Source organism: Pelodiscus sinensis, unplaced genomic scaffold (genome assembly GCF_049634645.1).
Source record: "Pelodiscus sinensis isolate JC-2024 unplaced genomic scaffold, ASM4963464v1 ctg102, whole genome shotgun sequence".
NCBI lineage: Eukaryota > Metazoa > Chordata > Testudines > Trionychidae > Pelodiscus > Pelodiscus sinensis.
In genome coordinates, this window is record NW_027466045.1 from 26,636 (window position 1) to 54,062 (window position 27,427).

Consider the following 27,427-nt stretch of genomic DNA (forward strand, 5'->3'; position numbering starts at 1 on the left):
GCAGCGGGCCGAGGAGCGGCAGCGGCGGGGGGCGGCGCGGCGCGGCGGGGTCTCGCGCGGGGGGCGGCGGCGCGGCGGCGGCGGCGGCGGGATCCGCGCGGGGCCTAGGCCGGCCGCGGGCTCGAGTGAGGGGGGGGCCGGGCCGGGCATGGCCCCCTGAGGGGCGGGGGAGCCACGGCGCGGCGGCGGGGCGGCCCGGACATGGAGGAGGCGGCCCCCCCCGCGGCGGCGGAGGAGGAGCGGGCCCCGCGGGCCGAGGAGCGGGGCCCCCGGCGGGGGGGGCGAGCGGGGCCGGCCGGGGCCGCCGCGGGCGGGCTGGGGCGAGGCGGGCGAGTGGGGCGGGCCCTGGGCGGCCGAGCCGGAGCCCCCCGAGGATTTCCTGCCGCCCCCCGAGTGCCCCGTGTTCGAGCCCAGCTGGGCCGAGTTCCGGGACCCGCTCGGCTACATCGCCAAGATCCGGCCCATCGCCGAGAAGAGCGGCATCTGCAAGATCCGCCCGCCCGCCGTGAGTGGGGCCGGGGGCCGGGGAGCAGCCCCCTCGGGGACACGCTCAACATGGCTGCCGCCGCCCCAGCCTTTGTCTGGCAACGGGCTGACAGCTCCGGCGGCCCGGGGGCAGCCCCCCCCTCCCCCCAGTGCTGGGTGCACGGGGCCTCCTGGGGGTCGCGGGGCCGCTGCTGCCTGGCCTGGGGCTGGGGCCAGCCTGCCCCGCGGGGGTCCTGAGCGTGTCCCGGCCCGGGGGCAGAGGGTGCTGGGCAGGGGCGTTGGGGCTTTCTCCAGCTGTGCTGCCCCACTGAAAGGCCCCGTCCCGTCTCTCCCCAGGACTGGCAGCCCCCCTTCGCGGTGGAAGTGGATAACTTCAGGTTCACCCCGCGCATCCAGAGGCTCAACGAGCTGGAGGTGAGCTGGGAGGCCGTACCCATGGCGCCCGCTGAGCGGCTGTTCTCCCGCTGCCCGCCCCAGAGGTGGCTGCATCTCCCTGCCGGATGAGTCACCCTGTGCAGTGTTATGTGTGGCTGTTCTCCCGCTGCCCGCCCCAGAGGTGGCTGCATCTCCCTGCCGGATGAGTCACCCTGGGCAGTGTTATGTGTGGCTGTTCTCCCGCTGCCCGCCCCAGAGGTGGCTGCATCTCCCTGCCGGATGAGTCACCCTGTGCAGTGTTATGTGTGGCTGTTCTCCCGCTGCCCGCCCCAGAGGTGGCTGCATCTCCCTGCCGGATGAGTCACCCTGTGCAGTGTTATGTGTGGCTGTTCTCCTGCTGCTTGCCCCAGAGGTGGCTGCATCTCTGTGCCGGATGAGTCACCCTGTGCAGTGTTATGTGTGGCTGTTCTCCCACTGCCCGCCCCAGAGGTGGCTGCATCTCCCTGCCGGATGAGTCACCCTGTGCAGTGTTATGTGTGGCTGTTCTCCCGCTGCCCGCCCCAGAGGTGGCTGCATCTCCCTGCCGGATGAGTCACCCTGGGCAGTGTTATGTGTGGCTGTTCTCCCGCTGCCCGCCCCAGAGGTGGCTGCATCTCCCTGCCGGATGAGTCACCCTGTGCAGTGTTATGTGTGGCTGTTCTCCCGCTGCCCGCCCCAGAGGTGGCTGCATCTCCCTGCCGGATGAGTCACCCTGTGCAGTGTTATGTGTGGCTGTTCTCCTGCTGCTTGCCCCAGAGGTGGCTGCATCTCCCTGCCGGATGAGTCACCCTGTGCAGTGTTGTGTGGCTGTTCTCCCACTGCCCGCCCCAGAGGTGGCTGCATCTCCCTGCCGGATGAGTCACCCTGTGCAGTGTTATGTGTGGCTGTTCTCCCGCTGCCCGCCCCAGAGGTGGCTGCATCTCCCTGCCGGATGAGTCACCCTGGGCAGTGTTATGTGTGGCTGTTCTCCCGCTGCCCGCCCCAGAGGTGGCTGCATCTCCCTGCCGGATGAGTCACCCTGTGCAGTGTTATGTGTGGCTGTTCTCCCGCTGCCCGCCCCAGAGGTGGCTGCATCTCCCTGCCGGATGAGTCACCCTGTGCAGTGTTATGTGTGGCTGTTCTCCTGCTGCTTGCCCCAGAGGTGGCTGCATCTCTGTGCCGGATGAGTCACCCTGTGCAGTGTTATGTGTGGCTGTTCTCCCACTGCCCGCCCCAGAGGTGGCTGCATCTCCCTGCCGGATGAGTCACCCTGTGCAGTGTTATGTGTGGCTGTTCTCCCGCTGCCCGCCCCAGAGGTGGCTGCATCTCCCTGCCGGATGAGTCACCCTGGGCAGTGTTATGTGTGGCTGTTCTCCCGCTGCCCGCCCCAGAGGTGGCTGCATCTCTGTGCCGGATGAGTCACCCTGTGCAGTGTTATGTGTGGCTGTTCTCCCGCTGCCCGCCCCAGAGGTGGCTGCATCTCCCTGCCGGATGAGTCACCCTGTGCAGTGTTATGTGTGGCTGTTCTCCTGCTGCTTGCCCCAGAGGTGGCTGCATCTCCCTGCCGGATGAGTCACCCTGTGCAGTGTTGTGTGGCTGTTCTCCCACTGCCCGCCCCAGAGGTGGCTGCATCTCCCTGCCGGATGAGTCACCCTGTGCAGTGTTATGTGTGGCTGTTCTCCCACTGCCCACCCCAGAGGTGGCTGCATCTCCCTGCCGGATGAGTCACCCTGTGCAGGTTATGTGTGGCTGTTCTCCTGCTGCTTGCCCCAGAGGTGGCTGCATCTCCCTGCCGGATGAGTCACCCTGTGCAGTGTTATGTGTGGCTGTTCTCCTGCTGCTTGCCCCAGAGGTGGCTGCATCTCTGTGCCGGATGAGTCACCCTGTGCAGTGTTATGTGTGGCTGTTCTCCTGCTGCTGCTTGCCCCAGAGGTGGCTGCATCTCCCTGCCGGATGAGTCACCCTGTGCAGTGTTATGTGTGGCTGTTCTCCTGCTGCTTGCCCCAGAGGTGGCTGCATCTCTGTGCCGGATGAGTCACCCTGTGCAGTGTTATGTGTGGCTGTTCTCCTGCTGCTTGCCCCAGAGGTGGCTGCATCTCTGTGCCGGATGAGTCACCCTGTGCAGTGTTATGTGTGGCTGTTCTCCCACTGCCCGCCCCAGAGGTGGCTGCATCTCCCTGCCGGATGAGTCACCCTGTGCAGTGTTATGTGTGGCTGTTCTCCTGCTGCTGCTTGCCCCAGAGGTGGCTGCATCTCCCTGCCGGATGAGTCACCCTGTGCAGGTTATGTGTGGCTGTTCTCCTGCTGCTTGCCCCAGAGGTGGCTGCATCTCCCTGCCGGATGAGTCACCCTGTGCAGTGTTATGTGTGGCTGTTCTCCTGCTGCTTGCCCCAGAGGTGGCTGCATCTCCGTGTCGGATGAGTCACCCTGTGCAGTGTTGTGTGGCTGTTCTCCTGCTGCTTGCCCCAGAGGTGGCTGCATCTCCCTGCCGGATGAGTCACCCTGTGCAGGTTATGTGTGGCTGTTCTCCTGCTGCTTGCCCCAGAGGTGGCTGCATCTCCCTGCCGGATGAGTCACCCTGTGCAGGTTATGTGTGGCTGTTCTCCTGCTGCTTGCCCCAGAGGTGGCTGCATCTCCATGCCCGGTGGGACACTGTTAGCTTATGGGCTGAAGGGCCCCCTCAGCATCAGTGCTGCTTCTCAGCTTCCTGTCCTTGGCTGGAGGGCTGGGCCGGGGAGCATAGTTCCCACTATGGTGTGCAGCTGCACACAAAACATTCTTCCCCTGCCCACCTCTGGAGAGCCACGCGGCAGCGGCTGCTGTGGCAGGTAGGGCCAGCTGAGATGGTCTGGCGAGGGAGCTGCCAGAACCTCCTTGTGGCGTGAGAAGGGAGGCCTGCTCCAGGGGTCGGGAGCGGGACCCGCTGCGTGTGGGGTGTGGGGCCTGCTCCCGTGGCCAGGAACAGGACCTGCCATGTGGCGGGGAGGTGGGGCCTGCTCTGGTGGCAGGGAACAGGACCTGCCACGGGGGGGGGGGGGTAGGGTCTGCGCCGGTGGCCGGGAACGGGACCTGCCGCGTGGCGGGGGGGGGAGAGCGGTAGGGTCTGCTCCGGTGGCCGGGAACTGGACCTGCCGCGTGGCGGGGGGGGAGGGGTAGGGTCTGCTCCGGTGGCCGGGAACTGGACCTGCCGCGTGGCGGGGGGGAGGGGTAGGGTCTGCTCCGGTGGCCGGGAACTGGACCTGCCACGGGGGGGGGGGGGGGGGGGGTAGGGTCTGCGCCGGTGGCCAGGAACGTGTGTTGATAAATTGGGTGCCCCAGTGGCACACGTCCAAACCAGCGCCCATGACCCCAGCATTGGTGCACAAGCCATAACTCGCTCCGCTGATGGTTGGAAAGTCGTAGAGGGAACCCTGCTGGAGAGGGACCGCATGGGCAGGAAAGGCAGCTCGCAGGTGAACTCTTCCCCTCCCTGCCCCCAGGCACAGACGCGGGTGAAACTCAACTACTTAGACCAGATTGCCAAGTTCTGGGAGATCCAGGGTTCCTCGCTCAAGATCCCCAACGTGGAGCGGCGCATCCTTGATCTCTACAGCCTGAGCAAGGTAGGGCAGGTGCCAGCTGACAGCACTGGGGCAGTGGGAGGGGGAGCAATGCTGGCAGCACTGGGAGTGGGTGTGGTGGCAGCTCAGGAGAGGGGCTGAGGGCTCACAGCTGGGCGAGAGGTGCCAGCAGTGCCCAGGGAGGCCTGGAGAAGGGTACAGGCAGCCTTGGGTTGGGCTCCTCAGTTTGGGGGCCCACGGGTCAAGGGCCTGGTCCCAGGCAGGGTTGGGGAGGAGGCTGGTAGCTCCGGAGGATCCATGATTCAGAGGAAGGGTGCTGGAGGCAGGGAGGTCTGGGTGGGTGGGTGCCAAGGGCAGGCGGCTCAGGACTTTCTCCACCCAGGTGGTGCTGGAGGAGGGGGGCTATGAGGCCATCTGCAGGGACCGGCGGTGGGCGCGCGTGGCCCAGCGCCTCGCCTACCCCTCGGGCAAGAACATTGGCTCCTTGCTGCGCTCCCACTACGAACGCATCATCTACCCCTACGAGATGTACCAGTCAGGGGCCAACCTGGTGGTAAGGGGGCCTGGGGTTGGCCCACAGAGGGAGGGGGCTGGAGGCAGGATGCTGGGTCCTCCTCCCAGGTCTGGGAGGAGCTGGTGCGGGGGTGAACCCAGCCAGACTCCGGCTCTGCGAGCTCGCGGCCCCCCTGCCAAGGGGGCCTGTTCCAGTTCTCACCCCGTCTGTTCCCAGCAGTGCGACGCACGGCCCTTCGACAGCGAGGAGAAGGACAAGGAGTACAAGCCCCATAGCATCCCCCTGCGCCAGTCCGTGCAGCCCTCCAAGTTTAACAGCTCTGGGCGCCGGGCCAAGCGGCTGCAGCAGGAGGTGAGTGGCCCTCCTGCCCAGCCCCACAGCCCTCACGGGCCTGAGGTGGGAGCAGGACTCCTAGGTTCTCCAGCAGGGCAGTGGGGGGCAGTTGTTGGGAGACAAGACCCCCTGGGTTCTCCTTTTGCCTTACTCTGCCCCTTCCCTCCAGGTCCACTTGGTGCCTCTAAATTTGCAGGTGCCCACCTCTGAAATGCTCAGCCCCCATCCCGCTCAGCCCCATTCCCTGCCCCGGAGTCCTGGCTCCCAGTTCTACCTCTTTGCCAGCGGCTGTGGGGAGAACTTGAGGGGGGGCTTTGTGCCACTGGGCTGCAAACTTGGGGCTACCCCCGTGGTGCCCCCGAGCCCACTGCTGACACCTGCGCTTCCCCCCCCCCCATTTTCTTGCCCTTCTGCAGGAGTCCGAGGCCTACCCCGGACGTGCCAACCCCTCATCTCTGGTAGCTGAACGAGTGCCCGCAGCCTGGGTACAGTTCCTGGCGTCTGGCGTCCCCTTGCCCCCCCCCCCCCCCCGGCCCCAAATTGGAGACAGGACTGCACCTCCCGGCAGGCCCTGCTCCAGCCCATTGCATTATGGGATCACTTGCACCCCCTCCTCCTTTCTTGGCTCTCCCCAGTTTGCGGCTCTCTTGATGGCTCCTGCAAGGTGGGGTCTGCGTCTGGAGCCCTGCCCCGTGCTGACTCTGCCCCTTTCCCTGCAGCCAGAGCCGACAGAGGAGGACATCGAGAAGAACCCGGAGCTGAAGAAACTGCAGATCTACGGCGCGGGCCCCAAGATGCTGGGCCTGGGGCTGGTGGCCAAGGATAAAACCCTGCGGAAGAAAGGTGAGGGGGAGCCTGGCACGGAGGGAGCGTGTGGGGGGGGGGGGGGCTCCTGGACTGTGCTGACTTCCCTCCCCTTCCCCAGACAAGGAGGGCCCCGAGTGTCCCCCCACGGTGGTGGTGAAGGAGGAGCCCCCTGGGCTGGATTCTCGGCTAGAGCCGGCATCGCCCCGACCCTTCCTGGAGGTGAAGGAGGAGCTGAGGCACAGCCCTGAGCCCTGCACCAAGATGACCATGCGCCTGCGCCGGAGCCACGGCAGCTCCCAGTTTGTAAGTGGGGGACTGAGGTGCCGACTGGCTGAGACCCCCAAGGGCACTGGATCTCCCCCGCCCCTCCCCCCCGGCAAGCCAGCTGAGCCCCAAGATAGGGGCCCCCAAGGGATCTGGATCTCTCTCTTCTCTCCCCCCCACGAACCAGCTGGGTCCCAGGACAGGGACCCCCAAGGGGACAGGATCTCTCCTCTCCCCCTGAGCCACCTGAGCCCCGGGACAGGGGCCCCCAAGGGGATAGGATCTCCTTCCCCTCCTCCCCCCAAGCCAGCTGAGCCCTATGACAGGGACCACTGAGCTCTGATCCCTGAGGTGGCTGGCTCTGGCACTGTGCCCCATCTCCTGACCCCAGAAGGGCAGCCCCCCAATTCAGACACTCCCCCCCTTCCCCTCAGATCGACTCCTACGTGTGCCGGATCTGTGCCCGGGGTGACGAGGACGACAAGCTGCTGCTGTGTGACGGCTGCGACGACAACTACCACATCTTCTGCCTGCTGCCCCCCCTGCCTGAGATCCCCAAGGGCCTCTGGCGCTGCCCCAAATGCGTCATGGCGGTGAGGGGCGGGGCTGGCTGGTCCCTGGGGCTGAATGGGGGATGGGCTTATCTGTGTGGGCTGGTTGGTTCTGTGGTGCTGATTTGGAGGCATTTGGGAGGCAGCTGTATGGGTTGGGACTGGGCTGGCTGGTTCTGTGGGGCTGACTTGGGAAGGGTCCAGGGGGGGCTGGATGTGGTGCCTGTGGGGCTCATGAGGGTGCTGAGGAACTGGGGTGGCTGGGACAGGCAGGGAAGGTACACGATGGACTAGGCTGGCTTCCCCATGTGTCTCTGGAGGGGTCCCTGCTCCCCTCTGGCCCTGACCCTCCTCTTGCCCCCTAGCAGGAGTGCAAGCGCCCCCCTGAGGCGTTCGGCTTCGAGCAGGCCACGCGGGAGTACACGCTGCAGAGCTTCGGGGAGATGGCTGACACCTTCAAAGCCGACTACTTCAACATGCCTGTCCACGTGAGTGGCCTACTGGCGCTGGAGGGGGCAGGGGCTCGGACGGGCTCTCTCCCTGGCTCTGGGCAGGATGGGGGGAGGTGGCTGACGGAGGGAGGGGATCTCCCTGGCTCTGGATGGGGAGGGGGGCCAGACGCGGGGGGGGTCTCTCTGGGTAGGGGGGCCAGAGCTCAAGAGTGTGGGGGCTCAGTGTTGGGGGGGCTGGACGAGGGAGGGTCTCTCTCTGGCTCTGTGGGGGAGGGGACCGGAGCTCAGAGTGTGGGGGCCGGGCAGGGGGGGTCTCCCTGGCTCTGGGCGGAGAGGAGGCCCGGGGGTCAGTGTGTTGGGGCTGGATTGGGGGGGGAGGGGTGTCTCTCCCTGGCTCTGGGTGGGGAGGAGGCCCGGGGGAGTCAGAGTGTGGGGGGTGGATTGGGGGGGGGGGTCTCTCCCTGGCTCTGGGTGGGGAGGAGGCCCGGGGGTCAGTGTGTTGGGGCTGGATTGGGGGGGGGGTCTCTCCCTGGCTCTGGGCGGAGAGGAGGCCCGGGGGAGTCAGAGTGTGGGGGGTGGATTGGGGGGGGGGGTCTCTCCCTGGCTCTGGGTGGGGAGGAGGCCCGGGGGAGTCAGAGTGTGGGGGGTGGATTGGGGGGGGGGTCTCTCCCTGGCTCTGGGCGGAGAGGAGGCCCGGGGGAGTCAGAGTGTGGGGGGTGGATTGGGGGGGGGGTCTCTCCCTGGCTCTGGGTGGGGAGGAGGCGCGGGGGAGTCAGTGTGTTGGGGCTGGATTGGGGGGGGGGTCTCTCCCTGGCTCTGGGCGGAGAGGAGGCCCGGGGGAGTCAGAGTGTTGGGGCTGGATTGGGGGGGGTCTCTCCCTGGCTCTGGGCGGAGAGGAGGCCCGGGGGAGTCAGAGTGTGGGGGGTGGGTCTCTCCCTGGCCCTGTGCGGAGAAGGAGGTGGCAGGTCCTGGGGCCTGACCGGACCGTGCCCGTAGATGGTGCCCACGGAGCTGGTGGAGAAGGAGTTCTGGCGCCTGGTGAACAGCATCGAGGAGGACGTGACGGTGGAGTACGGCGCCGACATCCACTCCAAGGAGTTCGGCAGCGGTTTCCCCATCAGCGACAGCAAGCGGAGGCTGTCCCCGGAGGAGGAGGTGGGTCCCTCGCCCTGAGCCAGCCAGCTCCCTGCCTGGCAGGCTGGGCGTCCCCGGGGGGCCAGGCCGCAGGTCTCAGCCCCACCTGTCCCTGCAGGAGTACGCGGCCAGTGGCTGGAACCTGAACGTGATGCCGGTGCTGCAGCAGTCTGTGTTGTGCCACATCAACGCTGACATCTCGGGCATGAAGGTGCCCTGGCTCTACGTGGGCATGGTCTTCTCCGCCTTCTGCTGGCACATCGAGGACCACTGGAGCTACTCCATCAACTACCTCCACTGGTGGGGCCAGGCAGGGGCTCCGGCGTCCCTTGGGCTGGGGGGGACAAGTTGGGGGCACAAATGTGACCCTGCTGTGGGCTAGTAGCTGCCCCACTGAGCCCGGGGCGAGCCCAGGATGTGGTACAGGGGGATGCGGGGCGGAGGCTGACCCCGTGCCGTCCCCGGGGCGTGCCCAGGATGGAGGGAGGGGGACAGGGAGGGGGGACGGTGGCTGACCCCGCGCTGTCCCCAGGGGCGAGCCCAAGACGGGGTACGGGGGGAGGGGGGGCGGTGGCTGACCCCGCGCTGTCCCCAGGGGTGAGCCCAAGACGGGGTACGGGGAGAGGGGGAGGGGGGCGCTGGCTGACCCTGCGCTGTCCCCAGGGGCGAGCCCAAGACGGGGTACGGGGAGAGGGGGAGGGGGCGCTGGCTGACCCCGCGCTGTCCCCAGGGGCGAGCCCAAGACGGGGTACGGGGGGAGGGGGAGGGGGGCGCTGGCTGACCCTGCGCTGTCCCCAGGGGCGAGCCCAAGACGTGGTACGGGGAGAGGGGGAGGGGGCGCTGGCTGACCCCGCGCTGTCCCCAGGGGCGAGCCCAAGACGTGGTACGGGGAGAGGGGGAGGGGGCGCTGGCTGACCCCGCGCTGTCCCCAGGGGCGAGCCCAAGACGTGGTACGGGGAGAGGGGGAGGGGGCGCTGGCTGACCCCGCGCTGTCCCCAGGGGCGAGCCCAAGACGTGGTACGGGGAGAGGGGGAGGGGGGCGCTGGCTGACCCCGCGCTGTCCCCAGGGGCGAGCCCAAGACGTGGTACGGGGTGCCGTCGTTCGCGGCCGAGCACCTGGAGGACGTGATGAAGAAGCTCACGCCGGAGCTCTTCGAGAGCCAGCCGGACCTGCTGCACCAGCTCGTCACACTCATGAACCCCAACACGCTCATGGCCCATGGCGTGCCGGTGAGTGCCCCGCCCCCTGCGCGGCCCCGCCCGGCTTTCCAGCACCTCTTCTGGCCACGCCCCCTCTTGCTCACGGGCCCCTCTGGCCCCCAGGTCGTCCGGACCAATCAGTGTGCGGGAGAGTTCGTCATCACCTTCCCCCGGGCCTATCACAGCGGCTTCAATCAGGGCTACAACTTCGCTGAAGCTGTGAACTTCTGCACTGCTGACTGGGTGAGCAAGCCTGGCCCTGGGGGGAGTGGGCTCTAGTGGTTAGAGCAGGAGGCTGGGAGCCTGGACGCCTGGGTTCTCTCTGGCCCTGGGGGGAGTGGGCTCTAGTGGTTAGAGCAGGAGGCTGGGAACCCGGACGCCTGGGTTCTCTCTGGCCCGGGACCGGGGGGGGGGAGTGGGGGCAGTGGGCTCTAGTGGTTAGAGCAGGAGGCTGGGAGCCGGATGCCTGGGCTCTCTCTGGCCTGGGACGGGGGGGGAGGGAAGAGGGGGGGAGTGGGCTCTAGTGGTTAGAGCAGGAGGCTGTGGGAGCCTGGACGCCTGGGTTCTCTCTGGCCTGGGGGTGTGTGTGGGGTCTAGTGGTTAGAGCAGGAGGCTGGGAGCCGGACGCCTGGGCTCTCTCTGGCCCTGCGGGGGGTGGGCTCTAGTGGTTAGAGCAGGAGGCTGGGAGCCGGACGCCTGGGTTCTCTCTGGCCTGGGGGTGTGTGTGGGGTCTAGTGGTTAGAGCAGGAGGCTGGGAGCTGGACGCCTGGGCTCTCTCTGGCCCTGGGGGGGTGGGCTCTAGTGGTTAGAGCAGGAGGCTGTGGGAGCCTGGACGCCTGGGTTCTCTCTGGCCTGGGGGTGTGTGTGGGGTCTAGTGGTTAGAGCAGGAAGCTGGAAGCCAGATGCCTGGGCTCTCTCTGGCCCTGGGGGGGGTGGGCTCTAGTGGTTAGAGCAGGAGGCTGTGGGAGCCTGGACGCCTGGGTTCTCTCTGGCCTGGGGGTGTGTGTGGGGTCTAATGGTTAGAGCAGGAAGCTGGGAGCCGGACGCCTGGGCTCTCTCTGGCCCTGGGGGGGGGTGGGCTGTAGTGGTTAGAGCTGGGACCCCGGGTGCCTGGGTTCCAGTGATGGTGAGCCCAGATGCCTGGGTCCCTCCCTTTTCCCAGCTGCCCGCGGGGCGCCAGTGCATTGAGCATTACCGCCGCTTGCGCCGCTACTGCGTTTTCTCACACGAGGAGCTGATCTGCAAGATGGCCGCCTGCCCCGAGAAGCTGGACCTCAACCTGGCGGCCGCCGTGCACAAGGAGATGTTCATCCTAGTGCAGGAGGAGCGCAAGCTGCGCAAGGCCCTGCTGGACAAGGTGGGGGCCGGGCAGCAGGCCTGGAGGTGGGGGAAGTGGGGCGCAGGGCCTGGGCTCACCCCTCTCCCTACCCAGGGCGTGACGGAGGCAGAACGCGAGGCCTTCGAGCTGCTCCCGGACGACGAGCGCCAGTGTGACAAGTGCAAGACGACGTGTTTCCTCTCGGCACTGGCCTGCTACGACTGCCCCTCCCGCCTGGTCTGCCTCTACCACATCCACGACCTCTGCAAGTGCCCCAGCAGCCGCCAGTACCTCAGGTGGGTTCTGGGCCCCCTGCCCCGCCCAGCCCCTGGGCCCGGGGGATCCCTTGCCCCGCCCCAGCCCCTGGGCCCGGGGGATCCCTTGCCCCGCCCCAGCCCCTGGGCCCGGGGGATCCCTTGCCCCGCCCCAGCCCCTGGGCCCGGGGGATCCCCTGCCCCGCCCCAGCCCCTGGGCCCGGGGGATCCCCTGCCCCGCCCCAGCCTGGCTGACCCTATGCCTGCAGGTACCGCTACACGCTGGACGAGCTCCCGGCCATGCTGCACAAGCTGAAGGTTCGGGCCGAGTCCTTCGACACCTGGGCCAACAAGGTCCGGATCGCCCTGGAGCTGGAGGACGGGCGCAAGAGGAGTAAGCACCCACCGGCTGCCTCGGGGTTCCCTGGGAGCTGGGTCTGAACCGGCGCGCTCTGAGCACTGAGGTCTCGTTCTCCCTGGAGAGAGTGAAACGCAGGAGTCCTGGCTGTGCGCCCCCCCGCTCTAACCACTAGCCCCATCACCTCCCCCAGCCCTGGCTCCTAGCGCCACTCCAGCTCTCACCATGAGTGCCCTTCCCCTCCCACCACCCAGCAGTGTGGCAGGGGCCTTGGCCTACTGGCCGGCGGGCACCTGAGCCGTATCTCGTTGCAGCGCTAGAGGAGCTGCGGGCGCTGGAATCAGAGGCCCGTGAGCGCAAGTTCCCTGACAACGAGCTGCTGCATCGGCTGAAGAGCTGCCTGGGTGAGGCCGAGCGCTGCGTCTCCGACGCCCTGGGGCTCATCAGCAGCCTGGAGACTGGGTGAGTGGGGCATTCAGCCTGCTCCCCTGTGGCTCGGCCCTGGCGGCGGGCAGTCCCTGGGCTAACCCGCTCGCCTCTCGCCAGGGTGCCCGCCGTGCCGCTCTCGCTGGAGGAGCTGCGCGCCTTCCTGGAGCGCATGAGCAGTGTGCCCTGCGTCATGCACCAGCTGGCGGACGTGCAGGTGCGTGAGCTGAGGCGTCGGGGGGCTCTGGAGGCGGCAGTCGGTGCTCTGGTCTGGATTGGCCGGGGGGATCGGGCTGGTGGTCTCTGGGTTGGGTAGGGAGCGTCCGGGGGGCTCTGGAGGCGGCAGTCGGTGCTCTGGTCTGGATTGGCCGGGGGGATCGGGCTGGTGGTCTCTGGGTTGGGTAGGGAGTGTCCGGGGGGGCATTGGGCTGAGGCGTACCTGGGAGGCTGGGGGCAGTGCCGAGGAGGGGTGGGGGTGGGTGCAAGGAGGGCTAGGTTCGGGATATCCAAGGTTGGCTCCCACCCTGACATACTTCTCACCCCACCCCTCTCGCAGGCGGTGTTGGAGCGGGCGCTGGAGTTCCAGGAGGAGGCGAAGGAGGCCCTGCGGGAGCTGCCTGCAAGCACGGCCCAGCTGCAGGGGCTGGTGGCGCGGGGGGCGCAGCTGGGCGTGACCGTGCCCGAGACGCGCCAGCTGGAGCGCCAGGTGCAGCAGGCAGCCTGGCTGGAGGAGGTGAAGCGGGCGCTGCGCTCGCCCCGGGAGCAGGTGCCCCTGGCCCTCGTGCAGGGCCTGGCCCAGGCGGGTGCCACCGTGGCCCCCAGCCCAGCTGTGGAAAAGGCCAGGGCTGAGCTGCAGGAGCTGCTCACCATCGCCCAGCGCTGGGAGGAGAAGGCCCACCTCTGCCTCGAGGCCAGGTGAGGGGCTGGACACCTGGGTCTCCCTGTTGTGCAAAGAGAGCGGTGGCTAGTGGTCACAGCAGGGGACTTGGAACCCCGGATGCCTGGGTCCTCCCCCTGCTGTGCGAGGGGAGCAGTGTCTAGTGGTCACAGCAGGGGGCTTGGAACTCCGGACGCCTGGGTCCTCCCCCTGCTGTGCGAGGGGAGCAGTGTCTAGTGGTCACAGCAGGGGGCTTGGAAGCCTGGACACCTGGGTGTGTGAGGGGAGCGGTGGCTAGTGGTCACAGCAGGGGGCTTGGCAGCCCAGATCCTCTCCCTAGCTCTGGGAGGCAAGGGGGGCTGGTGATTGGAGCTGGGGGCCTGACCCGGCCTCCCCCTGTCTCCTCCAGGCAGAAGCATCCTCCGGCCACCTTGGAAGCCATCATCAAGGAGGCGGAGAACGTCCCCGTGCACCTGCCCAACATCCTGGCCCTGAAGGAGGCGCTGGCCAAAGCCCGGGCCTGGATCGCAGATGTGGAGGAGATCCAGGTGCGGGCTGGGGGCCGTGATCCTGCAGTCGGGGGTTCAGAGGGGAATGGGGGGTGGAGGTGCAGAGGGGCTGGGCTGTGGGGCGAGGAGGTCCTGGCTGTTGGGGGGTGCTGACCTTTGCCCTCCTCCTAGAATGGGGATCACTACCCCTGCCTGGACGACCTGGAGGGGCTGGTGGCCGTGGGCCGGGACCTGCCCGTGCGGCTGGAGGAGCTGCGCCAGCTGGAGGTGCAGGTGGGCACGGCGCACTCCTGGCGTGAGAAGGCCTCCAAGACCTTCCTCAAGAAGAACTCCTGCTACACTCTGCTGGAGGTGTGTGGGGGCAGCGCCATGGGGCTCGTGGAGTGGGGGCTGTGGCTCCCAGGAGGTACAGGGGACAGCAGGGCAGGGCTGTTTGTCCTGCGGGATGGGGGTTCCCAGAAGGTGCGGGGGTGTGTGTGGGTCTCAGGGACAGCGGGCTGGGGCTGTTTGTCCTGGCACGGGGAGGGTTCCCAGAAGGTGCGGGTGTGTGTGTGGGTCTCAGGGACAGCGGGGTGGGGCTGTTTGTCCTGGCGGGGGGGAGGGTTCCCAGAAGGTGCGGGTGTGTGTGTGGGTCTCAGGGACAGCGGGGTGGGGCTGTTTGTCCTGGCGGGGGGAGGGTTCCCAGAAGGTGCGGGTGTGTGTGTGGGTCTCAGGGACAGCGGGGTGGGGCTGTTTGTCCTGGCGGGGGGAGGGTTCCCAGAAGGTGCGGGTGTGTGTGGGTCTCAGGGAGAGCGGGGTGGGGCTGTTTGTCCTGGCGGCAGGGAGGGGACGGGGGCTCCCAGAAGGTGCGGGGGTGTGTGTGGGTCTCAGGGACAGCGGGCTGGGGCTGTTTGTCCTGGCGGCAGGGAGGGGACGGGGGTTCCCAGAAGGTGCGGGTGTGTGTGGGTCTCAGGGAGAGCGGGGTGGGGCTGTTTGTCCTGGCGGCAGGGAGGGGACGGGGGTTCCCAGAAGGTGCGGGTGTGTGTGGGTCTCAGGGAGAGCGGGGTGGGGCTGTTTGTCCTGGCAGCAGGGAGGGGACGGGGGTTCCCAGAAGGTGCGGGGGTGTGTGTGGGTCTCAGGGGGCAGCCGGGCGAGGGGGCTGTCGATACCAGCTGGTGGGGAAACCGTGGGCCCCATGGGGTAGCAGGTGGATCTGTGAACTCCAGGTGGTGGGGGGGGGGAGAGCGGGAGGCACAGAAGGCAAAGCCCAACCTCGCTGCCCCCCAGGTGCTGTGCCCCTGTGCGGACGCTGGTGCAGCCAGCCCCAAACGCACCAAGTGGCGGCGGGAGCCAGAGCCGGAGCTCGGCCTCTACAAGTCGGACACGGAGAGCCTGGGGCTGTCGGCTCAGGACCTGCGGGATCCTGGCTCTGTGGTGAGCAGGCGGCTGTGGGGTGTCTGCTCAGTGGGGGAGGAAATGGGGCGCAGGCAGCAGGAGAGATATTGGGTCAGCTGGCATTGCTGGCGTAGAGCAGGCAGGGGGGAAGTGGAGGGGTGGGAAGGAAAGGGGGCTGGCACTACTGAGGGGGGGGAAGTGGAGGGGCGGGAAGGAAAGGGGGCTGGGCACTGCTGATGGGGGGGAAGTGGAGGGGCGGGAAGGAAAGGGGGCGGGCACTGCTGATGGGGGGGAAGTGGAGGGGCGGGAAGGAAAGGGGGCTGGCACTGCTGGCCTAGGGCAGGCGTGGGGGGGAAGGAGATGGGCAGTGGGCGCTGCCCTACCCCCCTGAGTACTCCCCCCCCCCCCCCCCCCCCGTGCAGCTGGTGGCCTTCAAGGAGGGCGAGCAGAAGGAGAAGGAGGGCATCGTGCGGCTGCGCCGAGCCAACGGGCTGAAGCCCGGCCCGCCCGCGCCCGGCCTGCCCTCGTGTGTGTGCGGGCAGCCGCCCGGGCCCGGCATGCTGCGCTGCGAGCTGTGCCGCGACTGGTTCCATGCCCCCTGCGTGGCCTGGCCCCGCCTGGGCGCCCAGAAGCCCTCGCCTGCCTGGTGGGAGTGGGACGCCAAGTTCCTGTGCCCGCTGTGCCAGCGCTCCCGCCGCCCGCGCCTCGAGACCATCCTGGCCCTGCTGGTGGCCCTGCAGAAGCTGCCCGTGCGCCTGCCCGAGGGCGAGGCGCTGCAGTGCCTGACGGAGCGCGCCATCACCTGGCAGGACCGGGCCCGCCAGCTGCTGGCCTCGCCCGAGCTGGCCGGGCCCCTGGAGCGCCTGGCAGCCCTGCGCCAGCACCTGCACCGGGATGCCGGCGCCCTGCGGGAGAGCAGCTGCAACGAGCAGCCCAAGGTAGGGGCGGGCACTGGAGGCCTGCGGGGAGGGCGGCTCCTGGATAATGAGCGATAGCTCCACCCAGAGTGGGCGGACATCAGCGAGGGCCCCCCGTGCCTGAATTGGGGGGCACGCTCTCAGCTCTGCTGCTGCTTGTCTCCTGCAGCTCTCCCTAGAAAATGGAGATGCCACAACGCCGGAGAAGATGGGCCCCTTCACCTCTGGTAACGTATCCCCGGGAGGAGGCGGGCTGGTACCAAGGGCACAGTGTGGGGCATGGCAGAGGGAGGTGGGTGCTGTGGGGCAGAGGGAGGAGGACGCGGGGGGCACTGAGGGTGTGCTGTGGGGCAGACGGGGCAGAGGGAGGTGGGTGCTGAGGGTGTGCTGTGGGGCAGAGGGAGGAGGACGCGGGGGCACTGAGGGTGTGCTGTGGGGCAGATGGGGCAGAGGGAGGTGGGTGCTGAGGGTGTGCTGTGGGGCAGAGGGAGGAGGACGCGGCGGGCACTGAGGGTGTGCTGTGGGGCAGAGGGAGGAGGACGCGGGGGCACTGAGGAGGGTGTGCTGTGGGGCACAGGGAGGAGGACGCGGGGGCACTGAGGGTGTGCTGTGGGGCAGAGGGAGGAGGACGCGGGGGCACTGAGGGTGTGCTGTGGGCACAGGGAGGAGGACGCGGGGGCACTGAGGGTGTGCTGTGGGGCACAGGGAGGAGGACGCGGGGGCACTGAGGGTGTGCTGTGGGGCAGAGGGAGGAGGACGCGGGGGCACTGAGGGTGTGCTGTGGGCACAGGGAGGAGGGAGCGGGGGCACTGAGGGTGTGCTGTGGGGCAGACGGGGCAGAGGGTGGTGGGTGCTGAGGGTGTGCTGTGGGCACAGGGAGGAGGACGCGGGGGCACTGAGGGTGTGCTGTGGGGCACAGGGAGGAGGACGCGGGGGCACTGAGGGTGTGCTGTGGGGCAGAGGGAGGAGGACGCGGGGGCACTGAGGGTGTGCTGTGGGCACAGGGAGGAGGGAGCGGGGGCACTGAGGGTGTGCTGTGGGGCAGACGGGGCAGAGGGTGGTGGGTGCTGAGGGTGTGCTGTGGGGCAGACGGGGCAGAGGGAGGTGGGTGCTGAGGGTGTGCTGTGGGGCAGAGGGAGGAGGACGCGGGGGCACTGAGGGTGTGCTGTGGGGCAGAGGGAGGAGGACGCAGGGGGCACTGAGGGTGTGCTGTGGGGCAGAGGGAGGAGGACGCAGGGGGCACTGAGGGTGTGCTGTGGGGCAGAGGGAGGAGGACGCAGGGGGCACTGAGGGTGTGCTGTGGGGCAGAGGGAGGAGGACGCAGGGGGCACTGAGGGTGTGCTGTGGGGCAGAGGGAGGAGGACGCAGGGGGCACTGAGGGTGTGCTGTGGGGCACAGGGAGGAGGATGCGGCGGGCATTGAGGGTGTGCTGTGGGGCAGAGGGAGGAGGACGCAGGGGGCACTGAGGGTGTGCTGTGGGGCAGACGGGGCAGAGGGAGGTGGGTGCTGAGGGTGTGCTGTGGGGCAGAGGGAGGAGGATGCGGGGGCACTGAGGGTGTGCTGTGGGGCAGACGGGGCAGAGGGAGGTGGGTGCTGAGGGTGTGCTGTGGGGCAGAGGGAGGAGGACGCGGGGGCACTGAGGGTGTGCTGTGGGGCAGAGGGAGGAGGATGCGGGGGCACTGAGGGTGTGCTGTGGGGCAGAGGGAGGAGGACGCGGGGGCACTGAGGGTGTGCTGTGGGGCAGAGGGAGGAGGATGCGGGGGCACTGAGGGTGTGCTGTGGGGCAGAGGGAGGAGGATGCAGGGGGCACTGAGGGTGTGCTGTGGGGCAGACGGGGCAGAGGGAGGTGGGTGCTGAGGGTGTGCTGTGGGGCAGACGGGGCAGAGGGAGGTGGGTGCTGAGGGTGTGCTGTGGGGCAGAGGGAGGAGGACGCGGGGGCACTGAGGGTGTGCTGTGGGGCAGAGGGAGGAGGACGCGGGGGCACTGAGGGTGTGCTGTGGGGCAGAGGGAGGAGGACGCGGGGGCACTGAGGGTGTGCTGTGGGGCAGAGGGAGGAGGACGCGGGGGCACTGAGGGTGTGCTGTGGGGCAGACGGGGCAGAGGGAGGTGGGTGCTTGGGGGATGCAGACTGGGCCCAGCCCCCTTCACCACCCTGTCCCCCCAGACCTGGAGGCACTGGAGGCAGCACTACCCCAGCTGCAGGGCCCAGTGCTAGAGCTGCCCGAGGGGCCCTGGCGGGCGCTGGAGGAGCTGCTCCTGGAGGGCGACCTGCTGGAAGTGACGCTGGACGAAGGGCAGAGTCTCTGGCGGCTGCTGCAGGCTGCTCGGGCCCCCCCTATCGACACCTTCCGCCGCCTGCTGGAGGTAAGGGGTGGGCTGCAGCGAGGGGAAAGTGAGAGGCACGGGTGGGGCTGGAGGAGTAGGGGGGAGTGAGGGACACGGGGAGCAGGGGGGAAGTGAGAGGCACGGGTGGGGCTGGAGGAGTAGGGGGGAGTGAGGGACACGGGGAGCAGGGGGGAAGTGAGAGGCACGGGTGGGGCTGGAGGAGTAGGGGGAAGTGAGAGGCACGGGTGGGGCTGGAGGAGTAGGGGGCAGTGAGGGGAGCGGGGGGGAAGTGAGAGGCGTGGGTGGGGCTGGAGGAGTAGGGGGGAGTGGGGGACACTGGGGGAGCGGGGGGAAGTGAGAGGCATGGGTGGGGCTGGAGGAATGGGGGGAGTGGGGGACACTGGGGGAGCGGGGGGGAAGTGAGAGGCACGGGTGGGGCTGGAGGAGTAGGGGGGAGTGAGGGGAGCGGGGGGGAAGTGAGAGGCGTGGGTGGGGCTGGAGGAATGGGGGGAGTGGGGGACACTGGGGGAGCGGGGGGAAGTGAGAGGCACGGGTGGGGCTGGAGGAGTAGGGGGGAGTGAGGGACACGGGGAGCAGGGGGGAAGTGAGAGGCACGGGTGGGGCTGGAGGAGTAGGGGGGAGTGAGGGACACGGGGAGCAGGGGGGAAGTGAGAGGCATGGGTGGGGCTGGAGGAGTAGGGGGAGTGGGGGACACTGGGGGAGCGGGGGGAAGTGAGAGGCACGGGTGGGGCTGGAGGAGTAGGGGGGAGTGAGGGACACGGGGAGCAGGGGGGAAGTGAGAGGCACGGGTGGGGCTGGAGGAGTAGGGGGAGCGGGGGACACTGGGGGAGCGAGGGGGAAGTGAGAGGCATGGGTGGGGCTGGAGGAGTAGGGGGAGTGGGGGACACTGGGGGAGCGGGGGGAGCGAGAGGCACGGGTGGGGCTGGGGGAGCGGTGGGGTGGAGGAGCTGGGGGGAGCGGGGGGTACCGGTGGGGTGGAGGTGCCGGGGGTACTGGTGGGGTGGAGGAGCCGGGGGGAGCGGGGGGTGCCGGTGGGGTGGAGGAGCCGGGGGGAGCGGGGGGTGCCGGTGGGGTGGAGGAGCCGGGGGGAGCGGGGGGGTGCCGGTGGGGCGGAGGTGCCGGGGGTACCGGTGGGGTACTGGTGGGGTGGAGGAGCCGGGGGGAGCGGGGGGTGCTGGTGGGGTGGAGGTGCTGGGGGGAGCGGGGGGTACCGGTGGGGTACTGGTGGGGTGGAGGAGCCGGGGGGAGCGGGGGGGTGCCGGTGGGGCGGAGGTGCCGGGCCACACCCTCCTTACTCTTTGCCCCAGCTGGAGCAGGCGGAGCGCCGTGGGAGCAGGGCGCGGGGCCGGGAGGCCGAGCGGCGCCGGAAGCGCCGGGCCGAGCGAGGGGAGCTGCCCCCGCTGCCGAAGGAGGAGTTAGAGCCAAAGAGGAGCCGGGCGATCGAGCCCCCCGACGTAGCCCCCCCAGGGGCTGGCACCGCCCACAGCCACAACGGTGTTGGGGTGAGCAGGGGAGCACATGGGGACTCGGGTCCATCTGGCCCCCCGGGCTGCATCCTTGGAGCTTATGGGGGCTCACTGGGGTCCCCACCGAACTCCCCCTTTGCTGTTCTTCCCACAGCAGTTGTGACGCCGGCGGTGGCCCCCTCCTCCGGACCGGCCGGCTGACGTGATGGCGCCCTGACTTGGGGGGGCCGGGGGGAGCTGCCCCCCAGGACGTTCCCCGCCGGGGCCCCCTGCCCAGCCGGACTCTGCCCAGTGATGTAATTATTTTACGTTATCCTTCCTTTTGTATCATGGATACCTCGGCGCAGAGACGGGGCGGGGGGGCTTGCTGACACCCCCGCGGCAGCTAGGGGGCGCTGCCCCCCAGAACTGTGCCCATGGATCCACTGAGGATGTCTTGGGGCACCCCCATGATACCAGCACAGCCAGATCGGCCGGACCAGCGCCCCCCCACTGGTTGGACTGATGGGGGGGGAGGATAGATCCCTTCCCCCCACTCTCTCTCTCTCTCACTCACACACACACTGCAGCCCTGCCTCCCCCCACCTCTGGGAGCTGCACAGCCACCTTCCCAACCCAGGATGGTTTTTATAGGAATTGGGGGAACCACTTTGAGGTTTTCGGGGGGCTGAGGGGGTGGCAGGGCTGGTGGGGGGGGTACCTGGTCTGGTTCCAGCCTGCCCCATGGCACCCCCTAGGGGCCCAGCCCTGACACTAAACCTGTCTCTTTTTAGTGTTCCTATCACTGTCTATGGGGCGGGGGGAGGGTGCGTTATTTTATTGTATTATGATTTTTTTTATTATTATTAAACTTTGGAGGCTAATGGAGCTGTTTGGGAGGGTCCCAGGGCAGCCCCAGAGCTCGCTGCATCTCCGCCCCATGCTATGTTCCAGGTGGCTGTTCCTCAGCTGCTCTGCCCCAGAGCTGGCTGCATCTCAGCCACCCGACTCTGGGAATCTCTGCTGTTTAGCCTGCCTACACTTCCTCCGGGCTCGGCCACCCTCTGCCCCCCAAAGGACAGAGTGTGCTGCTCTCCCCTCCCCCAGGTAGATTTAATTGGGGGGACTGGACTGTGGTGGGCAGGGGGCTGTTCAGGGACAGCTCCTTTGAACAGTGGGAGCTCAGGGCCCACTGACAGAGTAGGGCACTCCCTGGGCTCCCCCCATCTGTGTATGCTTCATGTGGCCCAGGCTCTTGGGGCCTGCCTGCCGCCTGTCACCTCGCTCTGCTCCTGCCCACGACACCCCCCATCTCAGGGAGCTTTCATCTTGCTGGGGCCTGAGCACTCGGGCCAGGGGCAGAGGGCCATCTCTGGAGGGGATCCAGTGCCACCAGCCCCCAGGGAGCCAAGGAGCTGCACAGGTGACCCTGCCTGGAGTTTGAAGGGGCCAGCGATGGCTGCCCCACTGTTCTCTCCCCCCCCCCCATTTTTCCAGTTTGACCTGCTCTTGTGCCACTCTTGGGGGTTAGAGATTCAGCAGCCCGCCTGGGGCTGTGGCCACCTTGCTCCTGGGCAGGGTCTCTAACCCATTTGTCTGCCCTGTGTCTCCCTATCCAGTTCTAGCCTGAGTCCCTCGGGGCTGCAGCCAGCCCCCTTTCTCCAGGTCCTTTAGGAAGAGCTCAGCCGCTATCCCGTGTGAGAACTGGCTCTTGAGTCCTGCCCTCCCTCTTAGCCCAGTTTGCAAAGAGCCTTAGGGGAGGGACCTGGTACCTTACAACCCTGGCTCCCCTCTGTCCAGAGCAGGCGAGGTGCCTGGCCTGGAATTGCTGGGCTCACCGCTGGAGCAATGCAGTGCGACCTGCCTGTCTGCTGTACGCGATCGAACACCCCACAAGGGGCAGCCACTTGGACCCTCAGCCACCAGGCATGCTGTGTTGTCCCATGGCTGCGGCCTCCGCTTGAAGTCCCCAGGCAAAGGCACTTCCAGGACAATCCTGCTGTCCTGCTTCTCTGACCCTAGAGTTAATCTCCACCTGCTGTGCTGAGTTCAGATCATCGCCCCTCGTCTGCCCTCTGGGGCGAGAGAACAACTGGCCCCGGCTTTCCTCTGGCAGCCTTCCAAGGGTGTGAAGATGCTCTCACATCACCCCTTAATCTCCTCGTTTCCAAGCAAAATAGACCTGGATCCTGCAGCCTTTGCGGCTGTGGCTTGTGCCCAGCCCTCTGCCTGGCTGCGGGATCCTTTTGTGCCTCCACATCCCTGCTAGGCTCTCCAGCCAAGGCCAAGCAGAGCGGTACTGTCCTGTCCTGTGCCTTGTCACCTGCCGGAGGGCATGCCCCACCTCTGCTCCTCAGCACTGCTGTTGCCAAACTCCTTTATGCCCTTGGGTTGTCTTCGTCATGCTTCACTTTATCGGCTTGAGCCCCAGTTCATCAACCACGCAGGTGCCTCTGCAATTTTGTACTTGAGTGCCTTCAGGGAACCCCCATGCAGAGCCCTGAGGGTGTTCCTAGGCAGCCCCCACCAACCCTCTGCTTCCCACTTGAACACAGCACTGGGGCATACACCAGCTAAGTAGTGTGTGCAGGAGAATGCCCTAGGCCCCTTGCTCAGGGGAATTAGGCCTCATCCCCACTCTGTTTGGGGGGGGGGGGTGTCATGTGTAGACAAGGCTGAACTAGTGGCTCTGTTGAAAATGACCGCTGAGACAGCAAACCCAGGCTGGGGGGCTGCCAAGCACAGAAGGCCACTGGGAAATACTTTTGCCGTGACTCAAAAACAAGACCCAAAGCCCAACATGAACACACAAGGACAAAACAGGAAAGGCCAAGACACTACAGCACCATGGCTTGTAAATGGGACTGGAGCCAGAGCCACTAGGCTCCACCCTCCAGAAGAAAAGGGCTGGGGCATGGGTCCTAGCTGAAGCTGTCTACAAAGGCTGGAGCAGTGACCTGAGACACAGGAAGCCATTGTCAGCCCACAAGGCAAAGGCCACTGCTTTGCTAGAACTACCCCATGGCACAGATCTGGGTGGCCGAGCAAGGGCAGCACCGCCCTGGATTGGATGACCTCTCGGGTCCCGTCCAGCCCTGATTCCATGAAGCAAGGGAATACTCCAGAAAGCTCTGGCAGGCTGGGAGAAGACAGCACCTATGGGAGTACAGGATTGCCTCAGGCCTACCTGGAGGGACCTCTTCTAAACACAGGACTGCCCTGACTTCATTGCTGCTTGAACCAGAGCGGAGCTCAGCCAAATGACCCAGCTTCCCCCAGGAAGCAGCCACCTCAGCTGTAGCAGGAGCCGGGGCTGCTCACTTAGTCTCCTTCACTGTTGGTGGTGCTCTGAACAACAGCCCACCATGTGGCACCTGCAGGCTCAAGCAGGGATCACCATACCATAGCAGTCCCTGCCCCCCCCCCTCCCATGGGGAGGGTAAGATCAGCTCTCCACCACTTTGCATGGTAAAAAGAGGGTGGGGCATTTGCTTTAGTAATGCTAGAGAAAGGAGAGAGAGGTCGATGATAGAGAATAGAGTGGCCCAGCAGGCAACCAGGATGTATGTCCATGAGGAAATAGAAACAATTATGCAGGAAAGAACAGATGGTGCCCATAAATATTTCCATTCAGTGTTTGGGGGGGAAAGACCAGCAGTGATAATGCTCCTTCTGTTCCACTAGTATCTTTGGAAGACATGAAACACCAACTACTGCAGTCAGACACCTTTAGATCAGTGAGCCTGCACCACTCACATCCAAGAGTTTCAAAAGAGCAGGCTGAGGAGTTCACTGGACTGTTAATGTTGATTATCACTGAGTCTGGCCCAGGGGATGTGCCTAGAGGCTGAAGGATAGGTAATATCAGCCACTGGGGCTGAGCCAGGATTCAATTCAGAAAGAAAGGAGGGCAGGGTGACTAGCGCCAGTCACACAGTTACAGAAATTAGATCCTATGAAGTCCAAATCAAAAAACCCTCACAGGTTTGGCTGATAATCGTAATAGTACAGTCACGGACAGAGGGAGATGGATTTGTGTCCGCAGGCCATGTGCAGAAAGACTTCAATGGAATATTAACATGGCTCACATTAAATGGATGAAAAGATTGGCCAACAGGGAGCCCTGATGGAGCAGGCCACTGGCTGGGTCCTGCGTGGCCCAAGGCAGACAGTGAGAACTGAAGTGCTTGGAAAACTGGGTACAAGCCAACCGTGCTGTGGGTACCTGCTTGCTGGATGGGGAATGGGGATCCTGAAGAAGAATTGGGCATTGCGGCAGAGAAGCACCTGACCATGAGCTGCCACTGCAAGCTGGGGCCAAAAGAGTTAGTGGGATGGGAAGCTCAAGGCAAGGTTAGCTAGCTCTGGATTTGGCCCTGGTGTGACCACTGCTGAGACCCTGCAGCTAGTTCTGGTCCCCACAACTCAAGGCCGGTAGGAAATCTGGGATCTCAGAGAAGAGCGTGAGAATGGTTCAAAGACCAGGAGCTCCAGCTATTTTGCTGAATAAAGAGAAGGTGATGGGACCTGATCCCAGAATCGATGTAGGGAACAAATATTGACTAACAGGCTCTTCCATCTAGCAGAGGACAGTCACACCATCCAGTGGCTGGACACGGCCCTGAGACAAATTCAGTCTCGACCAAGTTCTTTAACTCAGGACTCTGGAAAACAAGTGACCTAGCTAGTGCCTCTCCAGGCTGGGAAGTGCAGAAGAGCCACACCCCATGCTGCAGGAGGAGGTTAAAATCCCAAGTTCCCTGCAGATTTTCGGGGGCAGGGGAACCCCATCCCAAATCTGGTAATCCTGAGCACCAAGACTGGCACAAGAGATCTCTCTCGGGCAGCCTGCATCCTGCTCTCACCACCTATACAATGGCAAACGGAGCAGCTACTGCCCACTTCTCCCCAGAGCCCTTGGATACACTGCTGCTGAGTTTCCACTCCAGCTCGGGGTGGCGAGGAAGAAATTTGGCATTTCCTGAGCATCTCGACCACCCCGTGGTTCAAAACCCGCCAAATCGGACACGGATGTGAGGGCTGGCAGATCAGTGCAAGGCCCTGGAAGGTGGAGACTCATGACAGACATCTGTTGGGAAACTAACCCAGCAGGACACAGGCTATCCAAGAAGTTCTTGCACTGCATGGAAGACAAAAAGCTACTGGGGGGAAGTAGTTCTAGATTTGATCTTAACAAATAGGGAGGACCTAGTTGAGAATTGGAAAGTGGAAGGCAGCTTGGATTAAAGTGATCATGAAATCACAGAATTCATGATTCTAAGGAATGGTAGAAGGGAGAACAGCAAAATAGAGACAATGGATTTCAGGGAGGCAGATTTTGGTAAGCTCAGAGAGCTGGTAGGGTAGGTAAGGTCCCATGGGAAGCAAGACTAAGGGGAAAAACAACTGAAGAGAGTTGGCAGTTTTTCAAAGGGACATTAAGGGTCCAAAAGCAAGCTATTCTACTGCAGAGGAAAGATAGAAAGTCTGGCAAGAGGCCACCTTGGCTTAACCAGGAGATCTTGCATGATCTAAAAATCAAAAAGGGGTCACAAAAATGGAAACTAGGTCAAATGACAAAGGATGAATATAAGCAAACAATACAGGAATGCAAGGGCAAGATTAGAAAGGCAAAGGTACAAAACGAGCTCAAACTAGCTACAGGCATAAAGGGAAACAAGACGACATTCTATAAATATAGTAGAAACAAGAGGAAGACCAAGGACAGGGTAGGCCCATTGCTCAGTGAGGAGGGAGAAAATAACAGGAAACTTGGAAACGGTAGAGGTGCTTAATGACTTCTTTGTTTCGGTCTTCACCAAGAAGTCTGATGATGAAGGAATGCCTAACACAGTGAATGCTCATGGGAAGGGGGTAGGTTTAGAAGATAAAATTTAAAAAAAAAACAAATTAAAAGTCACATAGAAAATTTAGGTGTTTAAGTCACCAGGGCCTGATGAAATGCATTCTAGAATACTCAAGGAGCTGATAGAGGAGGTATCTGACCCTTTAGCTATCATCTTTGAAAAATCATGGAAGACAGGAGAGATTCCAGAAGACTGGAAAAGGGCAAATCTAGTGCCCACCTATAAAATGGAAAGTAAGAACAACCCAGGAAACTACAGACCAGTTAGTTTAACTTCTGTACCAGGAAAGATAATGGAGCAAATAATTAAGGAATTCATCTGCAAACACCTGGAAGATAGTTAGGTGATAGGGAACAGCCAGCATGGATTTGTAAAGAACAAATTGGATTGCTTTCTTTGATAGGCTAACGAGTCTTGTAGCTAAGGGAGAAGCGATGGCAGTGGTATACCTAGACTTTAGTAAGGCATTTGATACGGTCTCGCATGATCATCTTATCAATAAACTAGGCAAATACAACTTAGATGGGCCTACTCTAAGGTGGGTGCATAACTGGCTGCATAACCGTTCTCAGAGTTATTAACAGTTCACAATCCTGCTGGAAGGGCAGAACAAGGGCAGAGGTTCCGCAGGGGGTCCGTTTTGGGGCTGGTTCTCTTCAAGATCTTCATCAATTTAGATATTGGCATAGAGAGGACGCTTATTTAGTTTGCTGATGATCCCAAGCTGGGAGGGGTGGCAAGTGCTTTGGAGGATAGGATCATCATTCAAAATGAGCTGGACAAACTGGAGAAATGGTGGGAGGTAAATGGGGTGAAGTTTAATAAGGACAAGTGGTGCATTTCCCATTTAGAAAGGAACAATCCGTGTCACACAGAACGGGAAGCAACTGTCTAGGAAGTACTGCAGAAAGGGATCCAGGGGCCACAGTGGGCCACAAATTAAACATGATTCAACAGTGTGACACTGTTGGGGAAAAGCAAACATGATTCTGGGCTACATGAACAGGAGTGTTGTGAGCACGACACGAGAAGTCATTCTTCCACTCTACTCTGCTCTGATTAGGCCTCAGCTGGAGGATTGTGTCCTGTTCTGCGCATCACATTTCAAGAATGATGTGGAGAAATTGGAGAAGGTCCAGAGAAGAGCAACAAGAATGATGAACGGTCTAGAGAACATGGGCTTTGAGGGAAGACCGAAAGAACTGGGCTTGTTTAGTTTGGAAAAGAGCAGACAGAGGGGACATGAGCTGTTTTCAGGTATTTAAAGGGTGTCACGAGGAGGGAGAAAAATTGTTCTCCTTGACCTCTGAGGACAGGACAAGAAGCAATGGGCTTGAATTGCAGCAAGGGAGGTTTAGGTTGGACCTTAGGAAAAACTTCCTGCCTGTCAGGGTGGTGAAACACTGGAATAAATTGCCTGGGGGGGGGGGGGGGGGTGGAATCTCCATCTCTGGAGACATTTCAGAGCAGATTGGACAGACATCTACCAGGGATGGTCTAGATGGTGCTGGGTCCTGCTATGAGGCAGGAGACTAGACTTGATGGCCTCTTGGGGTCCCTTCCAGTTCTACTGTTTGTGATTCTGACAGCCAAAAGCTAAGCTCTTGGGAGAGGAATTACCACCTGGAAGCAACATTACACCTAGACACAAATGCAAGGAACACACGGGAAGGACCAGCCGTCTAAGTTACGCCTTCAGTGGCATTGCAGAGCTGTAGGAAGTCTCACAGATGGGTTCATAATCTAGGTGGGTACAGATGCCAGTTTTGCTTCAGTCTGCACCAGAAAGGTTAATGGTGACGATACTCCACAAAATTAACACAGGAAGGGACGGAAGCCAAACCAGGGCCGGGCAGGTTAAAGCAAAGGACGGTAAGTGAGAGTAATATAATGTAGCACAGCCTGGGAACCGCCAGCCGCGATCTGTGGGAGCTCCTGGAAGAAGGGGCAGGCCCGGGAAAGAAGCAAACCCAGGACTCACTATAAAGGGGGCAGCTGGGAATCAGGAACCCGCCAGTCTCGGTTCGATACGTGGTGAGATA

At 64.3% G+C, this 27,427-nt stretch overlaps 1 protein-coding gene across 1 annotated transcript; it reads left to right on the top strand.

Moving 5' to 3' along the window:
* On the top strand, positions 1-26,821 carry LOC102452757 (lysine-specific demethylase 5C-like). Its single transcript, XM_075918638.1, is given in 28 exon segments — positions 1-300; positions 302-505; positions 823-900; positions 4,359-4,481; positions 4,822-4,992; positions 5,170-5,304; positions 6,006-6,129; positions 6,212-6,396; positions 6,792-6,950; positions 7,277-7,396; positions 8,357-8,515; positions 8,613-8,794; positions 9,562-9,724; positions 9,818-9,937; positions 10,857-11,051; positions 11,127-11,308; positions 11,536-11,660; positions 11,939-12,086; positions 12,171-12,267; positions 12,607-12,965; positions 13,337-13,475; positions 13,608-13,787; positions 14,703-14,849; positions 15,233-15,748; positions 15,897-15,954; positions 17,892-18,091; positions 19,381-19,575; positions 19,694-26,821. Coding segments are annotated over 28 exon segments (4,572 nt in total). The 5' UTR covers positions 1-201; the 3' UTR covers positions 19,703-26,821.
* The last annotated feature ends 606 nt before the right edge of the window (positions 26,822-27,427 follow it).